This window comes from Marasmius oreades, chromosome 4 (genome assembly GCF_018924745.1).
Source record: "Marasmius oreades isolate 03SP1 chromosome 4, whole genome shotgun sequence".
Lineage (NCBI taxonomy): Eukaryota > Fungi > Basidiomycota > Agaricomycetes > Agaricales > Marasmiaceae > Marasmius > Marasmius oreades.
Genome location: NC_057326.1, coordinates 3347686 through 3366315, shown reverse-complemented (window position 1 = coordinate 3366315; position 18630 = coordinate 3347686). Strand labels below are relative to the sequence as shown.

Sequence of the window (18630 nt, the reverse complement as noted above, 5' to 3'; positions counted from 1 at the left end):
CTCTCTGGCAGATCACAAGGTGGAAATACGTACGAGCAGCATTAATTATTTGTTCACCTTTTCAGTTTCTTGACGCTGACCTTCCCGATAGGTTTTCCGCGGCGATACAACACGTACCATGGTTTAGGGATCTCTTATACTCCATACCCGGCGTGGGTCCCGACCCAGCGAGCTCCTCTAAAGAGATTTCACGATTTCGCTATTCGGACTGCAACTCCCCGGCAGGAGCATGGTATAGCGCTCACGGCGGAAGATATCTGTACCCACATCAGTACGTCGTCTTGGCTCTACTTCGAATCCAATCTATTCAGTAACTCTACCGTAATTGGGGATGTGGTCGGGGTGAAGGAAGCCAAGATCCGAAACCAATTTCCTTCAAGGCTTGGCCGTTACAGGTTTCTACGGAAGGCTATGGGTTATCAGAGAGCCAACTGTACTTCTCGCCGTTTCTCTCTCTACTTTCTTACTACCTTACTCATTCTCCGTAGACGCTAGATATTCGAGATCGATGACATACGAGGTCGTCGAGTATACTTATAAGCTAGGATGTAACTCACATAGCTGATATTCCATCATATTTTGCTGATGCACAACGAGACGATAGCAGTACGTACTGATCCTAGCACTTAATCTCAATCTTTTTTATTTCTGGTAAACCAGCCTCCCGAGTACTTAGCAGACGGCCGATGAGTTTTACGTCCGCTGCTTCCTTTGGCACCCGCACCATTAACCAACAGTGGGCGGCCTTGAAATGATCACCTTCAGAACGGTTCTCGTCCTACATACTCCATCACAATCATAGATCAGCTTTCAACACTTACCACGCGGCACACGCCAAGTGGATCATGCACATCTATGACTGAATTAATATTACAATAGCGGAGCTCCGAGGAAACCAAGTCGTGCTGGTGGTACATAAATTATACATTATACATAGTCCATAAAAATATCTATAATACCATTATACAGACTCATTACGCGGTCTGACATCCTCGCACTGAGGCAGCTGTGCCAGGCGGTAAACATCCGGTACATCCACCCTTGAGTTGCGGTGACGCGCAGCTGGTAAGTTCAACAGAGATGCAGCACGCCTAGTAGAACCACTGATACCGAGACGATTCTGTCGTTGAAGTTGAAGGTCGGTCCCGGCTCGCCTTGTGGCGGTGGCAGTCGCAGAACTTTGCAAATCACTGTCCTGGGACCGTTCTTCGGCCGCACGGAACCGTAACGAAGACATCATCTGTTGGACACTATCCTTGGGTTTCCCATACGCTACCCGAACGATGATCAGATTCGGAGCAAGGCCCTATAGAAAGTAAGCACTGGATTCCCACCGAGGACGTCGGCGTATCAATTACTTACAGACATCAATCCCGATATGACCCCAACATCGAAGGGAAGTAACCCCCTGACGGCGGGATTCGTCGTGAACGTGGAATTTACAGCAACCATCACCAATAAGGTGCTTGCATAAAGTAATCCGGATTCCGTGCTGTAAATTGTTTCCAGTTGATGAGGAACTGAGAAAAATTTCCAGAAATGAGCCGACTACTGACATTATAGCCACAACTTGGTTGTACCTCCCTCCGTGGGGTTCCTCTCCAACTATACGTTTGTATTGGTAACCGATCCACCAAATCCGGCCTCCTGTTTTTCGAGGGTATATGTCAGCAGGGGATATTGAGGGCCGACCAGGCAAGTAAAAACACGAGGCATACCGGTCATGAACGTCAGTATGACATGTAAAACGGCAATAGCTATTGACACCCCTATATCCATTGGTTGGGTCTTCAGCAAAAGGATGCGATTGGAATCCTTTGAGGGGTCGCTGTGCCCAATGGTGATAGAAATAACACATCCTAGATCGAAACCTGCTCACATTCATACAAATATCAATTGCGGTTCAGAGAACTGGGTGTACCGTGAGTGCCAGTGAATGAGACGAACCATTTAAGACAAAAGCTGCGAAAGCGAGCGGATACAGGACGTATTTGTTAGATCCCCAAGCACAATAACAGCGGTGAATCTGGATTTCGTTGTTTTGCCGGTTCAAGAATTATCTTTAGAACTTTCGAACTCACAAGCATGGATTCCGCGGTTGCGCTGAGTTTCATCAAAGTTAATCAAATCTTGACGGCGGGGAGCAGCTTCTCAAGTAATGGCTTACTTCATGAAGGTCGTGATAAAGGCCCCAGCCGAACTGTAGTGAGCCGACCACTCGTGAGCGGGAGGCAAAAAAATCGAAACAATTGGATAACGTATTCGCTCACCTCAGCGCAGCTGATAGACCCCCGTTGAGAAAGTTGACGAGAGTACTGTAGTCCTTCACGTCGGTAGTCACAGTATTGAATACGACGACGGCTCGTTGGGAAACTCCCAAAGCCTCTATAACAACGAGAGTTGTTGCGAGACTGAAAAGCGTTATGGTCCCTCCCAAGTACAGTTTTGAGGGGTAGTCGCAACGGAAAAAAATGCGAATCGATAGTATAAATACCACGAGATAGATTCCTGTTTGAGAAAATGGGTGATGTGAGTTACCCTCTCTCTAGACAATATCGTTGTTCCGAGAACCATATAAGAAGAACATCACCTATGAAAAAAAAAGCATGCATCATTCATCGCGGGAGCACACCGATGTAGAATCACCCACCGAGAGAGTAGAAACCGGATAGACTATCACATGAGCAGCAAGTAAGAAAGGTGCTAATTCCTGTCCGACATCACCCTCAGACGCCATTAAAACGTAGGCGTACTGAATCTAGAAAGGTTGTGTGAACTGGGAATTGAAATGATTTAACGATTAATTTTAATTACTTCACTTATAAGCATTCAGAGCCTCAGAATGTCCATCAACTTGCGAGACGAATTTGGCAACGCTGGCTATCTGCCTGATTCCGTGGCGCGCGGCACAGTTAGGCTCCACTACCAAGCGCTAGGCATTCAATATCAAAGCTGCACGGTTGTTTTTCGTTAGGTTACCCTCGGGTGAACAATGCCAGTACGATGCCAGTGATCCCCCTGAGCTTGTGACTCTGATTTGGGATAACGTGTTTGGCGGGGGACAGTATGGCTTACACTACCCGCTCACCCGATGCTGAAGTCTTGCACGGCCGGGTGAAAGCAGTGCGTTTGTTCGAGAAGAACAAACAGTCCCGCTTACGTCTATCAGGAAGATTATGATGATGCCAGGAGCCTTGGCCGGGGCCGGCCCTCGACAATTTGTTGGGTTTGTGGGCGCCGCGTGAAAAAATGGAATCCCCATACTTCGTCAATCGGAACTCGTCAAGCTAGAGCATAGACGTAAGAAAATTGTAGAAAAGCTAGTCTGCATCGAACATACGCACCTCGAGGTTTTATTATCCTTGATTTACCTCCCCCATGCTGTACGCCGCCAGACGTGGTTTGATCATGAAGCCGGGTATATGATGTTTGGCTGTACACGCACTGTCGGCAACTTCAGCTCCTCCACGTAAAAAGATCGCGGCCGACTTGTATCCTGTCCAAGTTTTCTCCATCACTAGGCCTGAATCCATCTTTAGACACCCGCCCTCTCTCGCTCTTTTAACTTTATTGTCACCATCTTTAGACCTGAATCCATCTTTAGACACCCGCCCTCTCTCGTTCTTTCAACTTTATTTTTACCTTTTTGGACATGAAGTTCGTGCATCGTCATTGTTCCTGTTCCTTGAAGCACCGTTGAATGATATGAGATGCAGAGTACCACAGAGCCTCGAATTTACTAGAAAAACTCTTCAGACGATCCACTCCGAGGACCTGAAGCGACTTACTCACAAGAGGTCATGGGGAATGAGTTGATATCTTAGGCAAAAATGACCGTCAGTCGCGCACGACTTCACGTAGGGGAAGTTGTAAAGCAAAAAGGCTGACTCGGGGATAAGCGGACCGATAAAAACCGTTTAGTCGGGAACGAGAACAACGGGAATGTCACCGGACCAGAGCTGGCACCTCGGCGTACACTGCTCTTTGAGTCGTGACCATCTTTCTCCTAGTCATGGCCATCGTTAGACATAGGCGGAAGATTGCTAGCATTGATTCGACTGTAATGTGCTATGAATATCTCGGGTCAACATGCAGAGGCTTTCGTGCTAGCGAAGTTTGATCGGAACTACAGCAATAACGCCGACCACCCGTTCATGGCCTGTAATCTCAGTGGGATGCTTCGGAATCTCACCGACGTGCAAGAGAAGTTGAACACAAACTCCCCTACGAAGGTCAAACGCTCGGTTTTCCCGCCTAGAACCGCTTTCCTCCCGCCAGAAGATAGTACGAATACGCCTTCGGTAAGGAACTTTTGGGAACACGAAGATGAGGTAAGAGATGATGATACGAGGCTTGCGAGAACGGCTGAAGATTCTGATCTGACGACCTTTTTTAATGTGATCTTCGGGATGGCGAGGCCGAGGCAGGAGAGGCGTTGAAAGGAAGATAATGGCGGACGGACAATCACTAGCTCGGCACCCCCCTTTATCCCGACTGCACCCCGACGCTAGACTTCCATCCTCGAGTCATGGCGAGGGCCAACCTGTAAAGTCGATGAACCTTCACTACGCCCAGCAGTATTGCCAGGTTGAACCGGTAGATGAAGGTCTATCGTAGCTTGGCTCGTGACGGTGGTTGACCTTTCTTGATTCTCCCCCGAGTCTACCACCGGAAACGAAGATATCGATATCATCTGTTGCACACCATCCACGGGTTTTCCATGCGCTGTCCGAACAATAATCAAGGTTGGAGCAAGGCCCTAGAATACAGGCCTTGGTTACAGGTTACAGTGAGAGCTGAGGTAGCGACACTTACCGACATCAGCCCAGAAATAATCCCCATGTCGAGTGGAAGCAGGCCCCTGGCAGAAGGATCCGAAGTGAACATGGCGTCAAGTATAGCCATGGCTAACAAGGAACTTGCGTATAGCAATCCGGATTCTATTCTGTATGATTTCCATGTGAGTGCGATTTCTTACGGGACTGGAAGTCCGGATACTGACATGACGGCCACAATCGCGTTATACTTCCCATGTGTTGGCCGGCCTATTAGACATCTTAACTGGCGGCTGATCCACCAGATTCGGCCCCCTTGAATTCGAGTGTGAATACAAGGTAGATTAGGGTTTAAACATCAAACCTACCAGTCATGAACGTTAGTAAGACGTGGAAAACGACGATCCCTATTACTACCCCATTGCTGATTGACTGACCCTTGAACAGAAGGATGCGATTTGGGCCGTCGGTAGTATTCCCGAGCATGATAGAAACGTCACAGCCTAGGTCTAAACCTGCTCATATGTCAATCCAGATTCAGAGGTTGAGTGAGCCAATGAAGCAAAGCAAACCGTTCAAGATAAAGGCTATGAAGGCGAGTGGATACAACACATATTTGTTGGAATTCCAAACAGAATAACAGCGGTGAACCTTTTTTTAGCATCCGTTATTACGGGGTTCGGTTCATGACTGTCCTGCTCACAAGCATCGAATCCGCAATTGCACTGAGTTGGCCGAAATTCGATCAAGTGATGATAGGGACAATTCCAAAGTAATGCTCACTTCATGAAGGTTGTAAAGAAGGCCGTAGCTGAACTGGAGTGAACGACTTGAGTGGGAGACACGAGATTGAAACAGGTATTCGCTTACTTCCAAGACCCAGATTTACTATCCGCGACGAGGTAGTCGATGACGGGACTATGGTCCGTTGTGGTCGCACTCTTGAATTCGGCGATGGTCCGGCTGGAAAGTCCCCAAGCTTCTATAACAACGAGGACTGTTGTGAAAGTGAAAAGAGATATCGTCCCTCCCATGTACAGTTTAGAGACAAGACAACCATCGCGGCGAGAGAGGATGCGAATTGATAACACAAATACCACGAGATATATACCTTCCGAAAAAAATAGGTGAATTTCGGCTCTTGAAAGTAACATGGGCAAGTATTCAAACCGTATAGGAGGAACATCACCTAGGGAAACTTTCATATCATGTGGGATTCCAGAGACACTGTATCACGCACCGAGAGGGTACAGATTGGAAAAATCACGACATGGCCAGCACTTAGAGAGAGCTCTAGATTCTTGTCAACGTCATCGCTGGAAGCCATCGTAACGTAAGACGCTCGCTGAATTGAGATGAGATTAGTGAGTTGGGGAATTGAGAGGATGGGGCTCAGAAACGGTCACTTACTACTTATAAACTTATAATACTCCGAACACCATAGCCTAGTAGATCGTTTTCAGCCCGCGACATATAATTAGAAACGCGGCTGGCTATGATCGCCACGCATCATCTTGGGAGCTAGCTTCCCTCCCGTAAATGGACTTAGCAGCATTCTATTGGCCTTTTAGCATCAAATTTGCCTGGCTATTATCCTACTTGAAACTAGTGCCTTCTTGAAACAGTTGCGGCCGGGTCAAATCAGTACATGAAGGATTGAGACAAAGCGGCCACTTACTACCACTTGTTTTTCGGTCTGTATGCCCGCTACACGCGTAAAACAACTTCCAGCTCCTCATGATCACTCAACGCAGGAAGATCGGCCGACCGTGTCCTATTCGAGGCTCAACCCTTGGGACCACCACGTTTTTCTCAAAAAATTTGGCTTTTGCAATATGTTCATCACGTTCAGAATCATCTTGTAGGTCGTGGAGCAACCGCTAGGGCACCTTTCAAGAGCTTTCAAGTTGAACGGAGTGAAATGCGGTGCATTAGCTTTTCAAATTATTCAAAATCGACTTGACGGGGAAAGAGCAACGTGAACTCACTTTCTACGCCTGTGACGGTTACCAATTGAAAACTTCCAAGCACCCTAGTACGACGTGAATTGTCCGTTGTACGACACGTGCTCCTCGTTTCAAATGGTACGCGGAGAATACTTTCATTCCATGAACTCATTATACGCAAAGGTGTTTGCAGGGTTGAGGATAACATAGTTCACGGTACACATCGGAATTGAGGAGATGGAACTTTGGAAGGTGGAGGTCAAGTGACAAGTCAAACTTGAAGCTTGAAGCTTGAAACGTGCCGCAAGAGACTCAAAACTCGGAGATAAGGGAATCTCCAAATATCGCGGTCACCGGCCTTGCGACTACACAGCATGGTCAGGATTGAATGTCACCCCAAGTACAGCTCTGGAGCTTCCTCTGAGCGGGGTTCTTTGGTTTGAGAAGAAGTGAAAAAACAACTTCAAAGAAGAAAAAGTAGTTATTCAAAAACGCATCTAGTGATACAAAGATTACAGTTTGTTAAACAAGAATAGGATCTGTGTGACACAGTACTACAAATACTTAGAAAAAGCGAGGAAGGGAGCAAAGCAAAAAAAGCAAAAAAAAGAAAAGCGTAAAAGAGGGTAACTATGCGATCAGTGGTATGTATGACAAGCAGCTTGACGGTTTAACAATAATTTAGTAGATAGCGGATACAGAATTACTGGGCTACGTAGGGTGTGCATAAGAAAAGGAGAAGAAAACCGTTTGAAAACGACGACTTATCCGAGGACCGAAAACCTCCCCCTACCTCGTTGATTCATCAACATACTCTTCCACTTTTGAATCCCAGCTCCCAACCCTCCGCCACCACTGCGACCCTCAGTTGTGATCCCACCCGTAGAAGGAGCGCTGAGTCTCACACTAGGCTTCCGCTCTGCTGCCCCGATTCCCCATACATTCGGAATCGATCTCCCAGGCTTGGAGGCGGATCCATTCGGGAATGAATAGTAAGTGATCGAATCATTAGCATTCGGAAGCGGCGGAGCTTCTTCTTGAAGCCCAGCAATCTGACGACGCGCCATGTTCGCAACCAGAGACACCTCATCGACACTACCCCTTCGAGTAGCCTTCTCTCTCTGCGAATGATCATCGTTCGACATGGGCGAAGGTGTGAGAACGAGATCGTCGACAGCTAGACGTCGATTCGGTTGGAGGTGTAGTCGACGGTTGTGTTGTTGCATCGGAGAAGTAGAAGTTCCCGTCGGAGAGCTTTGGCTGGGACCATATGACAACGACAAAGGCATGTTCGAATTCTGCATGTACAGCTTCGTCGGCAACTCTGGCAATTCACCGACTTCCCTAGGATGTACGAAACGCAAACTTCCCTGGGATGCCCGAATACTCCGTTTTCGCGCTGCAGTCACACCTTCGAGATGTGTCGGGGTTGCTGGTGTCTTTCCCCCACCAGCACTTGATGACGAATAACGTTTAGATCGCTTTTTTACCGGGGATAAAGTAACACTATTAGGGCTTTGGGGAGGTGCGGGGAACTCGAGTTGACTTGGGCTCAAAGGTAGCGGTTGTGAAGGTGGTGGAAACGGTGAGGGGGGCCGATTCGACGGTCTCTGTGGTCGTCGATTGGGCGTAAGCGATGTTGGAGGTTGCTGAGAAGAGGAGGGAGGTGGAGGAACGATAGTTAAACCCACAGTATTTTTATTTCGTGAAGGAAGGCTGATTTTGAACGGTCCCATCTTGTCTACCGTTTCCAAGGTCGTATCGTTGGCTTGAGCTATTAATTCAGACGCCGAATCGATGGGATGTCTCTGCTGATCTTCTCCTATATCCTCTTCATCGTCAACATCCCACTCGTCGTCATCTCCGTGCCCGCTGACACTCGTGGGCCCTTCTGGGGTTGGCCGTGGTGAATCCTGACCGAGTGGTGATGGAGTAAGAGGTGACGACGACGAGTGCCTTTGTAAAGGTATAGCAGTGTGTAGACTTGTCTGCACCCATTGAGGCTGACTTCCCATCATCGACATCATAGGTAAACTCGCCCTCGTCTTCAAATTCGGCGAGCTCGGAATCGTTATCAGTGTCGGTCTTTCTAAAACGGGTGACATCGGCCTTGAGGGAAAAGTAGATTGGGTGGGCGAGGCGACATTGATGACCTCTGCTGTTTGGATGAGAATTTCCTCTCCTGAGAGCGAGTCATCATCCGAATCAGTGTCGCCATCCGGATGCGATGTTTGAAAAGGTGCTTGGGAATCGTCGTGCGGTTGTGTTTGTGTAGGGGTAGCGGGTACAGGTATAGGCATAGAACCAGAGGTTTGAGTTGTTGCCGTATGAGGCGTCGTGGGTGTAGTTGGTGTGCTACGCGCTGGTGGTATGTGCGGGTCTGAATAGTTCGGACTAACTGGGCTGGCACCACCGAACGTAGAAGTTGAGATCCGAGGGTGGCGTAATGGCAATGACGAAGTCTGGGGTAGAGCCACGTTGACGATTTGAGCTTCCAATAAAATTGCTGAGTCTCCCTCTGGTATCTCGTCTTCCTGAGCCCTCTGAAGCTCATCCAAGTGCTGCTCTCTTTCTATTTCTCGCTCTCTCCCAAGCTCGTCTAGCTTGAATGCCAGCCGCTCAGCTTCCTTCCATGCGTCCTCTTTCTCGCCTTCAAGTTGGTTGATCCGCTCTCGTGCTTGCACCAGTTCATCCGTTCGTTTGGCGTAAGAGTTATTGAGCTTCAGTGATCATCAACATCAGCTGCAAAACACAAAAAGGTAAGATAGAAAAGGGGGGGGGAATACCTTTCGTAGAGCAACAGCCAAGGCGCTAGCGGAGTGATTATCCAGTAACTGCTGGATTTCCTTGACCTGATCGCAGATCTTAACCAGCTCTTCAGCCAACTTGTCGCATTCCGCAGAAGCTTCTGAAAGCTGTGAAAGGAGAGACGTAACGGTTGGGTCTGAGCCTAACGTCAAACGTCTGAGGTTAAACGTGGAATATAGTGCCGAGAAAGGGAAGACCATACCAACGATGCTCCATAGACCTCTAGCCAACATGTTCTTCCTCTGTACCAGAAATCTGTACTTCCCCCCCTTCTCCATTCTCCTTTCGCTCAACTTTTCAAGTTCGCCGGGTAGCTCGGTATCCAACAACTTCAGGGAGAGTAATCGGACGAAGGACTCCTGCGCTGAAGATCTTATCGAACGTGATACGATATTTTGAAGCTCGTGGGAGGTCAGAGTCCACACCGCGGCGTCGTACGGAAGAGCTTTGAAATGTGGTGGAAGTTCTGGTGAAGATGTGAAGGACGGCGGGACCATTTGAGTGAATGTTGGGGTCGGTGCGGATGGTGCATGTGAAGGTGAGGGCGGAACAGAGGCGTGATTACTGTCTGACGGAGTGCCAGAGACGCGATGTCGTTCTTCGAATGTCGGCGCAGACGAAGGCCGAGCGCTACGACTGATAAATCCACTTTCAGATATGGGTTTTCCTTCGTCACATCGAGTTTCCCCTTCACAATTATCTTCGATATTTGGCGGCGACGCTGAGCTCGGGTCAGAGGTCGGAGATTCGACTGAACCGCCCTCACGAACGCTTCCCGCATCCAACGAGTCTCGAACGTTCGACGCTGACAGAGTGCTGAGCGTAGACGCTAGACGTGCTGTTGAACCGTGCCGACTATCCAAATGAGAGTTACTGTCGAGACGGGAAATGCGCTGCGTGACTTCTTCGTCGTCTTCGTTCCGTGAACTGCTCCTTTCCTCATCAACACTCTCCAAATCCAGATCCACTGACCCTCTGTTGCTCGAATTCGCGCTCAACCGTTTCCTCGAGGAGAGTGAAGATTGCCTATTGAGTGTTCTCGGACCTAATGGAGTCGACGTTCTTGGGCCCAACGGTGTTGGTCGCCGTCGCTCCATCGTGGTGGTGAAGGAAAGATCGAATTCTCACCAATTGAACCACGGGTCAACAATTTTTTACCCCGGTACTTTACTTCTGATGAGGTAAAGATTCTTCATACCGGTGACTTGGTGACTTGCCTCCGACTAACCCCAAACGTTTTTTAGGAGCTTGGATACATAACTTCCGTGCGCTGAAACATCGGAAGCTGATGAACAAGGACGACATCATCTCAGTATATCGATATTCGAAAGCAACTATTAGCTAGATTGTAGCTCAGAACTCAACCGACGGGCGGTTGGCTGAGAAAGGGCTGTCAGCTCAAATTATTTCTGACTGAGATTTGTACTCAACAGAATTCGTTTGGGATTCGGAACCGGGAGATCTCGGATATCTCGGCCAGCTTCAATAGGTGGGCTTTGATTTTACATCTCAAGTCGGTGTTCAACTTACACAAACGCATACCATCAATCGAGCATCATTCTGCGAATCTTTTTGTCAAGTGTGCAGCCGCTACTCAGACAAAAACGCGTTCACTTGAAGGTAGTTGAGTGAGTATACTTAATATTGCCTCGTTCGAAATTTTACCAGTTCTACTCGATCAAGCTCACCTCCCCCTCTGCAGGAGTGGAAATTCTTCCGGATCGGGAGACAGAACCGACAATATTTTCATGGCGTCTTCGTTCAGGGACTCGGGTCGTTTGGTCGTAATGGACGCGCAACATAGTAATAAGTAAGTTCAATAAATACTCCAATCCTGTATCCTCGATACAGTACAACGCAATGAGCCCGCCAAAGCAGTTGTATGCAGATGAAGAGGAGCGGAGACGAGTAGGAAGTACAAGGTGACACCAAAGGAGATTTCAATAGAAACATTGAGAAGAAATCGACAGAAACAAGGAAATGCAACCTGGCATAACGTGACACGGAGGGTACAACGCGTAGAAAAGGTTTCGCAGAGGATTCGGCAGGTAGAGTCTATCGTGCTCCAGCTCGAAGAGCAAAGAAGTCCGTCAAATGCCGCTTCTTTGAAGGTGATGAGTCTTCCGGAGACTCGTCGTCGTCGTCCTGTCCAAATGGGTCTCGTGCAGACTTTCGTTTGGTCGAATGGTGCGGTGTAGAGGGCGGACTTGGTGGAATAATGACTCGAATGGAAACGACATCGGCACTAAAACGATGAAAGGATTTCTGACTGATGGGTACGTGCATGATGGTGAAGTAAACCTTGACTATAGCACCCCGGAGCCTTTCAGAAACCAGAGAAGGGGGTATTATACGCCCCTTGGTGTCGTAAGCGCCAAAAAGGTTGAGTTTATGGGTCTTATCGGTGACCATTAATTCCCGCTCGTCCTGAGCCCTCTTGTGTTGAAGCGGATACCCCCGCAGTGTATACTCTGATTTGAAGGGGTCTGTCGTAAGGGTGAGCAATCAGATGACACTGATGATACAATGGAACGAAGACGTACCTGTGTCGAGGATTCCTTCAATCAACTCTTCTTCAGGATCGGTAGATTTTCTTGGCTACCACACCCAGAATCAGTAATAGAAGAAAGAACCGGGTTGACAAGAATCAACACACTAGAAACACACGATGGCGTAGCTTGATTTTATCGACGTCCTTGATCAGGATTCCTTCAAGCCCCCACCCCCAACGGCTAGGGTCTTGAGTCTTTTTCAAGCTTTTCCGAAGGCGCTCGATCGTCGCATGGTAGGCCTTGAAATCGTTTTGGAGCTGCACATTTTCAGTGACTGCCTCCAGTGCCACAGAGAGCGTAACGTCTGCTAAGGTCTCGGCGAAACGTGACTCGGAGCCGTCCTATGCATTCAAAATCAATGGGACGGTCGGTGGCTATTCGGGAAAAAGCGTGCCCAGTAAGTACCTTGTAGTGGCCGTCAGGTGGCAGGAAAGTATTGGTCTTGGAGACTCTTGCTATAACCGTAACAACCGTGTCCTCCTCCTCTCCCTCCTTTCCAGTACCGGCCGTAGCAGCAATCATGCTTCTGAACTCGTCTGGAAGTACAACGACATGCTCGTCGTTCGAGTCCTTGGCACATCGCCATTCAAGACGTGATGCAAGGTCGGACGCAAGATAGACCTCTCCGTGGGATGACTCGCGATCGAGGAGTTTCTGGCGGGCAATTCGTAGCTTGTTGTCCATTCCGGCGCTAGAGTATGAGGGTGGTGAAGGCAGTTCGGAGGAGCAAGGTAGCTTGAAGGTAGCCTTGAGGGGGAAGAACTTGAGCTTGAGATGTTGGGAAGTTATGTGCAAACCTTGGGTACTGTCTTGCTGCGATGCTTCAAGCTTCAGGCTTCGGTAGTCAAAGGGAATCCAGTAACAGTTTGGTCTAGGGCAGTTGGTGCGTAATTATATGTATGTCAAAGCTTTATACCAGTGCCAATGTCTGGATGTCCTGTTTAAGCTTTGGGAACCGGACACTTGATATCAAGATGTGCCACTCCACTGTCATCTACATTTTGACAAGCCAAGAATTGGTCCACCTTGATCCACTGCGTTACGTCTCTTGCCATATCCCCTAGGTTTCGCAACCATGATTGGTAGAATGCTAACGTGTATCCGAGCTCCATAGTTCAAACGAGTGGCTTCAAATTATCGTTCAGTCCTCTTCATTTTCGGTATCCCTTCCCATCGATTTTGACATTCTACTATCAACGTACACCACACCGCCTTGTAGTTGTTATTGAAACCCGGCGTAGGGCGTAAATTGGAGTGAGGAAATTCCATTTGGACACAGGGAGACCGATGACTCCGAGTCACTGTACTGTCTTGACTGAATCGACGCGTAGTTGTGTTGATGACCATGAAATTGAATGCGTATAAATGGCCGGAGGACTATGCAAAGTTTTGGCTGCCGTAATCTACGCTCATTCTAAAAGACAGGAATTGAAAGTAGGTCAAATGAACAGACCGGCTGCGAGCATTGTCATCGAACATTGAAGAGACGCCTTTCCATCGGTGTCGTCCACTGAGGGGAAAACCTATACTTCCCCCCCTCCCCTTCTCCATTCTCCTTTCGCTCAGCTAGATCCAACAACTTCAATGAGAGTAATTGGGCGAAAGGTTCAACCCGCGGCTGAACACCTTTTCGAACGTGATACGGTATCTTGAAGCTCGTGCGAGGTCAAAATCCATAATGATGGGAAGGACGGCGGAATCGGTTGAGTCAATACTTATTGGGGGTCGGTGCGGATAAAAGCGAGGGCACAGGAGAGGTTTGATTGCTGTCAATCTGAGCGTTAGAGATTCGATTTCGTTCCTCAAGCTTCAAGCTTCAAGTATCAGGGCAAACGAAAAAGCTGAGCGCTCGGGTCAACGCTGCATCATGTGATCAATTACTTCTTTCGTCGTCAACGTCAACATATTCACTGTCCCTCTGTTGCCGAAATTCGCGCCGTTTCCTCGGGAGAGCGAAGATAGCCTATTAAACCGGACCTAATTGAAGTTGCCGTCTCTCCGAAGGAAATATTGAATTTACAGGGCTGAGACGTTGTAATAGCGAAAGACTCCAATCCCTCTCACGATTGTCTAAGTCGCCAATAGGCATCCAGGTTTGTAAGGCCCAGACACGAGGTGTCAGGGTAATTCACTACTTGAGCCTGAGCACTAACAGGCATACATATAGAAGCTGCCCAGGAAAAGTTGCTTATGTTCAGAGCCAATGGATGCCTACCTCGCAGCGGCAGGTGAGGGTTACTCCATTCTTTGTGGAACCGACTCTGATTCGCCATTCAAAACTTTCGTACAGTTCTAGGATTCAGCTTGACTTGTATCGACGCATATTTCACTCGACAAGGGGAACGAGATTTTTGGAAGTAAGTTACCTGCCTTTCCAATTCTTCCTTCCTTGATATGGTTTTCAAGATCTCCCATAAATCTGATCCACAGTCCCGTTCACTGGTTATACCTACTATCCAGGTACTTCGCAATCGTTGTTCACATGTAAGTGAGGCTTCCAATCCGTCGAGGAAAGCGTGTCCAAATAAACTTGATATCAGTTGTAATATCATTATCGCCAGCATCTGGAAGTATCAATACACTGCGATCCCACATAACGTTTGCTATGCGCACCTCATATTCGAAGTTTGTATGACCCTTTTTTCGCTTGCGATCGTGGACGCCATACTTATGTTAAGAGGTGAATATATCAACCAATTTCTTCCCTAGTTCCGAATTTCCGATTCAGGCTAATCAGAATTTTCATCAGTATATGCGCTCTACAACAAAAGTCAAGAAATGGCGTCCTTCCTCGGGCTTGTACTCCTCCTAAAATTGACCACAGCAGTGTGGGGTTTAGCTCGATTATTGCCAAATTCTACTACCCCCGTACACTTCACTTCGATCTGTATCCCGTCTGTTCAACTCCTTGAAGAGCCAGGACTTGCGTTATTCATGTACATCATCTTCAACGCTGTTGCACTTGCAAAGTCCCTTTCGACTCATGCAACACATTATTCAGATTGGGCGAAATGGCCATACACTGTGCGTTGTGTTGGCTGACGTTGATGAAGACATGGTCTTTCAAGGATTTCTCGCCGCGCCCTGCAACCCTTACTTCTGTGCTGAATAGGGATGCGCTCTCTGTTTTCGTGGCCATCTGTGGTGCGTAGACTCGGTGAAGGTTATCATTCTGCTATCTGATACCTCTGAAGGAATTCTCGCTGCGTTCACACTCGGAACGTATAGAAGAGGAGTTGCAGTTATTTTTACTTTCCCGTGAGAACCTTCAGCGTACCCGTTTGGTATTGACGACCGACTACTAACGTCCTGCGGTCTCATAGGATCCAAATCTCAATTATCTCCTGTGCGGTATGTTGTCCCAGGCTCTGGTTTATCTTTGGCTATCTCTTATCAAGAAATGACGTTGGCCCAGGGATGTCGTCTCATTCTTCATCTAAACAGGCTGCGAGGGAGCGAGACTTCAACCGAGGATATAATATTCACAACTATAGATGCTACAATTACATGGGACGTCCGCACCTGAGCATTGACGCAGATCTTTAATTTCTGATATAGTGGTATGTATAATGTATTTATGAATTAGCTCGTCCCAATTGAACCGGCGATGAACCACCCGTAGGCGAGCCTCTCGTTATCAAGACCCGTTTAATGTTTTTAACGGGCGATATTAAATAAACACTGGCGTGGATTCAAGGTACTGTACTCAGCAACAACAAAACATAATAAAAGGCGTCCAGCATCCATTGTGTATTCCCTAGTGGCAAACTAAAGACACAAATTACTATATTACGGATATATGATCAGATCAAGAAAGATGTGTTGACCTGTGGGCGCCTGAGCGTGAATGGGTTGAAATACATACTGAAGGTGCTAAGCTCAATCAGCTATTCGGTAACCGAAAGTAACAGTTGAATCGTGCGTCTTCCTCCAAATTCGCGCGCACTATAGTAATAAATACAAACACTCCATCTTCGGTACGACGCAATGAGCCGGCCAAAGGAGCTGTAGGCAGATGGAAAGGGTGGAGACAAGTGGAACAAGTGGAAGTACAAGAACACCAGAGAAGAATTCAACGGAAGCAAGATGATGGAAAATGCAACCTGGCATAACAGGAACCGAAGAGTAGTACAACGCAGTAGAAAAAATGGCCCGGGACAGAGGAGTCGGCAGGCACAGTCTAGGATGATCGTGCCCCAACTCGACCAAAGAAGTCCGTCAAATGCCGCTTCTTTGAAGGTGAAGAGTCTTCCGGAGACTCGTCGTCATCCTGTTTAAATGGGTCTCGCGCAGACTTTCGTTTGGTCGAATGGCGCGGTGTGGAGGACGGACTTGGTGGGATAATGACTCGGATGGAAACGACATCGGCACTAAAAACATGCTTGGATTCCCAACTGATGGGTACGTGCATGATGGTGAAGTAAACCTTGACTATAGCACCCCGGAGGCTTTCAGAAACCTTAGAAGGGCGAATTATACACCCGTTGGTGTCGTACGCTCCAAAGACGTTGAGTTTATGGGACTTATCGGTGACCATTAACTCCCGCTCGTCCCGAGCCTCCTTGTGGCGAAGCGGATACCCCCGCAGTGTATACTCCGATTTGAAGGGGTCTGACCTACTATAGCACTGATAATGAATACGAATATCGGAAAGAACACGTACCCGTGTCAATGGCTTCAAATAACTCCTCCTCAGGATCGGTGGGTTTCCTTGGCTACCACACTTGTCAGTAAAAAAAATAGAGCATCAGGGTACTATGAGAAACAACACACCAGAAACACGCGATGACGTAGCTTGATTTTATCAACATATGTTCCCTCCGAACCCCGGCCGTCGATTAGGATTCCATTACGCTTCCAACCGTCTTGAGTCTTTGGCAAGCATTCCCGAAGGCGCTCGATTGTCGCCTGGTAGGCGTCGAAGTCCTTTTGAAGCGTATCATTTTCAGTGACTGCCTCAAGTGCCACAGCAAGCTTAAGATCTGCTAAGGTCTCGGTATACCACGAGCTCTTCTATGCATTCAGAATCAATCGGATGTCAGTGTTCAAGTCATCTGTTTGCGGGGACCCAGAAGGGTGCTTACCTTGTAGTAGCGGTCGTGTACCAGGTTAGTATTGCTCTTGGAGACTCTTGCTATAACCGCAACAAGAGCGTCCTCCTCTTCACCCTCATTGCATGCCCCAGCGGCCTTACCTTTGAACTCGTCCGGAAGTGCAACAACATGTACATCCCCCGCATCCTTATCCTGAGTGGGTCGCCAGGTAAGATGTGATGCAAGATCGGAAGCAAGATAGATCTCGCCGTTGGATGACCCGAGGAGTTCCTGGCGGGCAATCAGTAGCTTTTCATTCTGTTCAGCGCTGAACCCTGACAGGGTCGGTGAAGACGGCATTTCGGTAGGGGAACGGTAGCCTCGATGGCTTGACGTTGAGATGACGGGAAAATATGTGCAAGCCTTGGGTACTATCTTGCTGCGACCGCTTCAGTCAGAGGGAAAGCTCGGTAGCAGGTCCCGTTCAGCTTTGGATCGATCATTTTGGTATTTATATGTATTCTCGATGTGTCGATTCTTCTTCTTACCATGTAATAATGAAGATGACAGCGGGAGACGCATCTCAACATCGAACGTCCGAATGCCAAATGATTAAACAGGACAGACCCGTCCACTTCGATCCTTCTCTAGTCGTATCCGCTAGGTTTCGCGGGGTTCATTATAACGCTTAGGCGTATTTTGAGCTCCAGAATTGAGGTGAGTGACTCGCTCAGTCATATATTCGTTATTGGTATCATGTATGCCTCCCCAGATTGATTTTGACAGTCTGACATGAACGGACACCACACCGCCTTGCAATTGCTATTGTAGCCCGACGTGGGGTGTAGACCGGTCTGAGGAAATTTCAACAAGGAGACCAAGGTACGTTCGATGTCCCTGAGGAGACCGAGGTGTCTTGACTGACTTGTTGCCATAGAAGACCGTAAATGGCCAGGTCGAGGTTATTGAAACTGACGCATAGTTGTGCTGACGAGTGTGAGAGGTGGACTGCTAACAAGGCCGGAGGAATGTCTAAGTTGACTGCCGATTTCAAAAGACGGCGAATGAATGGAAAGACCCACGCAGCTAATTGCGAGCACTGTCGTCATACACTGAAGAGACAAGTGGCGCAATGGCACTTCAATCGGTATCGTCCACTGAGAGGAGACATGAACCGAAAATTGACCACAGGTTTAGCGGTGTTGGAGCCAGGCCATAGCTTTTGGGCAGTACTGAGGGACCAGTTGAAGCCTTGAAGGTGTTGTAATAGAAGGAGCGAGAGTCAACGTCAGAGTCACTACTCAGCACATGATCAAACGCTATGAGCTTCACGAATGGAAAACAAAAAAAGCCTCGTCCGACGATCCTCAATGCCAAATGCTCGAGTAGGGACACGGGAGGTAGGAGTATATGAACGACGTTTCGAGATACTAGTGTTGGGATAGCCGGAGTAGGTTGCGATGGTCAGTACTGAGCGCGAGCCACGGACTTCAGAAATTCAAGTGTGCCTTGAATA

The 18630-nt window shown here is 48.1% G+C and overlaps 8 protein-coding genes across 8 annotated transcripts; 2 read left to right on the top strand and 6 right to left on the bottom strand.

Moving 5' to 3' along the window:
* Positions 1-961: 961 nt before the first annotated feature.
* Positions 962-2172, bottom strand: E1B28_007889 (uncharacterized protein; the record flags this gene model as incomplete). Its single annotated transcript, XM_043152669.1, has 7 exons — positions 962-1306; positions 1363-1492; positions 1557-1647; positions 1719-1871; positions 1948-2026; positions 2082-2103; positions 2168-2172. The coding sequence occupies 7 exons, from the start codon at positions 2170-2172 to the stop codon at positions 962-964; spliced, it is 825 nt and encodes a 274-aa protein (XP_043010755.1).
* Positions 2173-4070: 1898 nt separating this feature from the next.
* E1B28_007888 (uncharacterized protein) lies at positions 4071-4439 on the top strand (the record flags this gene model as incomplete). Its single annotated transcript, XM_043152668.1, has 1 exon — positions 4071-4439. One exon carries the CDS (start codon positions 4071-4073, stop codon positions 4437-4439), a length of 369 nt encoding a protein of 122 aa, XP_043010754.1.
* Positions 4440-4507: 68 nt separating this feature from the next.
* On the bottom strand, positions 4508-4905 carry E1B28_007887 (uncharacterized protein; the record flags this gene model as incomplete). Its single annotated transcript, XM_043152667.1, has 2 exons — positions 4508-4759; positions 4816-4905. 2 exons carry the CDS (start codon positions 4903-4905, stop codon positions 4508-4510), a joined length of 342 nt encoding a protein of 113 aa, XP_043010753.1.
* Positions 4906-5312: 407 nt separating this feature from the next.
* On the bottom strand, positions 5313-5809 carry E1B28_007886 (uncharacterized protein; the record flags this gene model as incomplete). The annotated part of the gene is made up of 4 exons (XM_043152666.1): positions 5313-5426; positions 5479-5500; positions 5559-5591; positions 5646-5809. The coding sequence occupies 4 exons, from the start codon at positions 5807-5809 to the stop codon at positions 5313-5315; spliced, it is 333 nt and encodes a 110-aa protein (XP_043010752.1).
* A 1528-nt stretch (positions 5810-7337) lies between these two features.
* Positions 7338-10626, bottom strand: E1B28_007885 (uncharacterized protein; the record flags this gene model as incomplete). Its single annotated transcript, XM_043152665.1, has 3 exons — positions 7338-9441; positions 9508-9671; positions 9732-10626. The coding sequence occupies 3 exons, from the start codon at positions 10624-10626 to the stop codon at positions 7486-7488; spliced, it is 3015 nt and encodes a 1004-aa protein (XP_043010751.1). The 3' UTR covers positions 7338-7485.
* Positions 10627-11584: 958 nt separating this feature from the next.
* On the bottom strand, positions 11585-12765 carry E1B28_007884 (uncharacterized protein; the record flags this gene model as incomplete). Its single annotated transcript, XM_043152664.1, has 4 exons — positions 11585-12015; positions 12073-12127; positions 12186-12422; positions 12487-12765. 4 exons carry the CDS (start codon positions 12763-12765, stop codon positions 11585-11587), a joined length of 1002 nt encoding a protein of 333 aa, XP_043010750.1.
* A 1206-nt stretch (positions 12766-13971) lies between these two features.
* Positions 13972-15233, top strand: E1B28_007883 (uncharacterized protein; the record flags this gene model as incomplete). The annotated part of the gene is made up of 7 exons (XM_043152663.1): positions 13972-14174; positions 14249-14309; positions 14372-14438; positions 14488-14565; positions 14622-14761; positions 14831-15105; positions 15150-15233. Exons 2-7 carry the CDS (start codon positions 14285-14287, stop codon positions 15231-15233), a joined length of 669 nt encoding a protein of 222 aa, XP_043010749.1. The 5' UTR covers positions 13972-14174; positions 14249-14284.
* Positions 15234-16261: 1028 nt separating this feature from the next.
* Positions 16262-17695, bottom strand: E1B28_007882 (uncharacterized protein; the record flags this gene model as incomplete). Its single annotated transcript, XM_043152662.1, has 4 exons — positions 17166-17695; positions 16855-17094; positions 16745-16796; positions 16262-16692 (listed from the first exon to the last, which is right to left on the bottom strand). Exons 1-4 carry the CDS (start codon positions 17472-17474, stop codon positions 16262-16264), a joined length of 1032 nt encoding a protein of 343 aa, XP_043010748.1. The 5' UTR covers positions 17475-17695.
* Between the last annotated feature and the right edge of the window lie 935 nt (positions 17696-18630).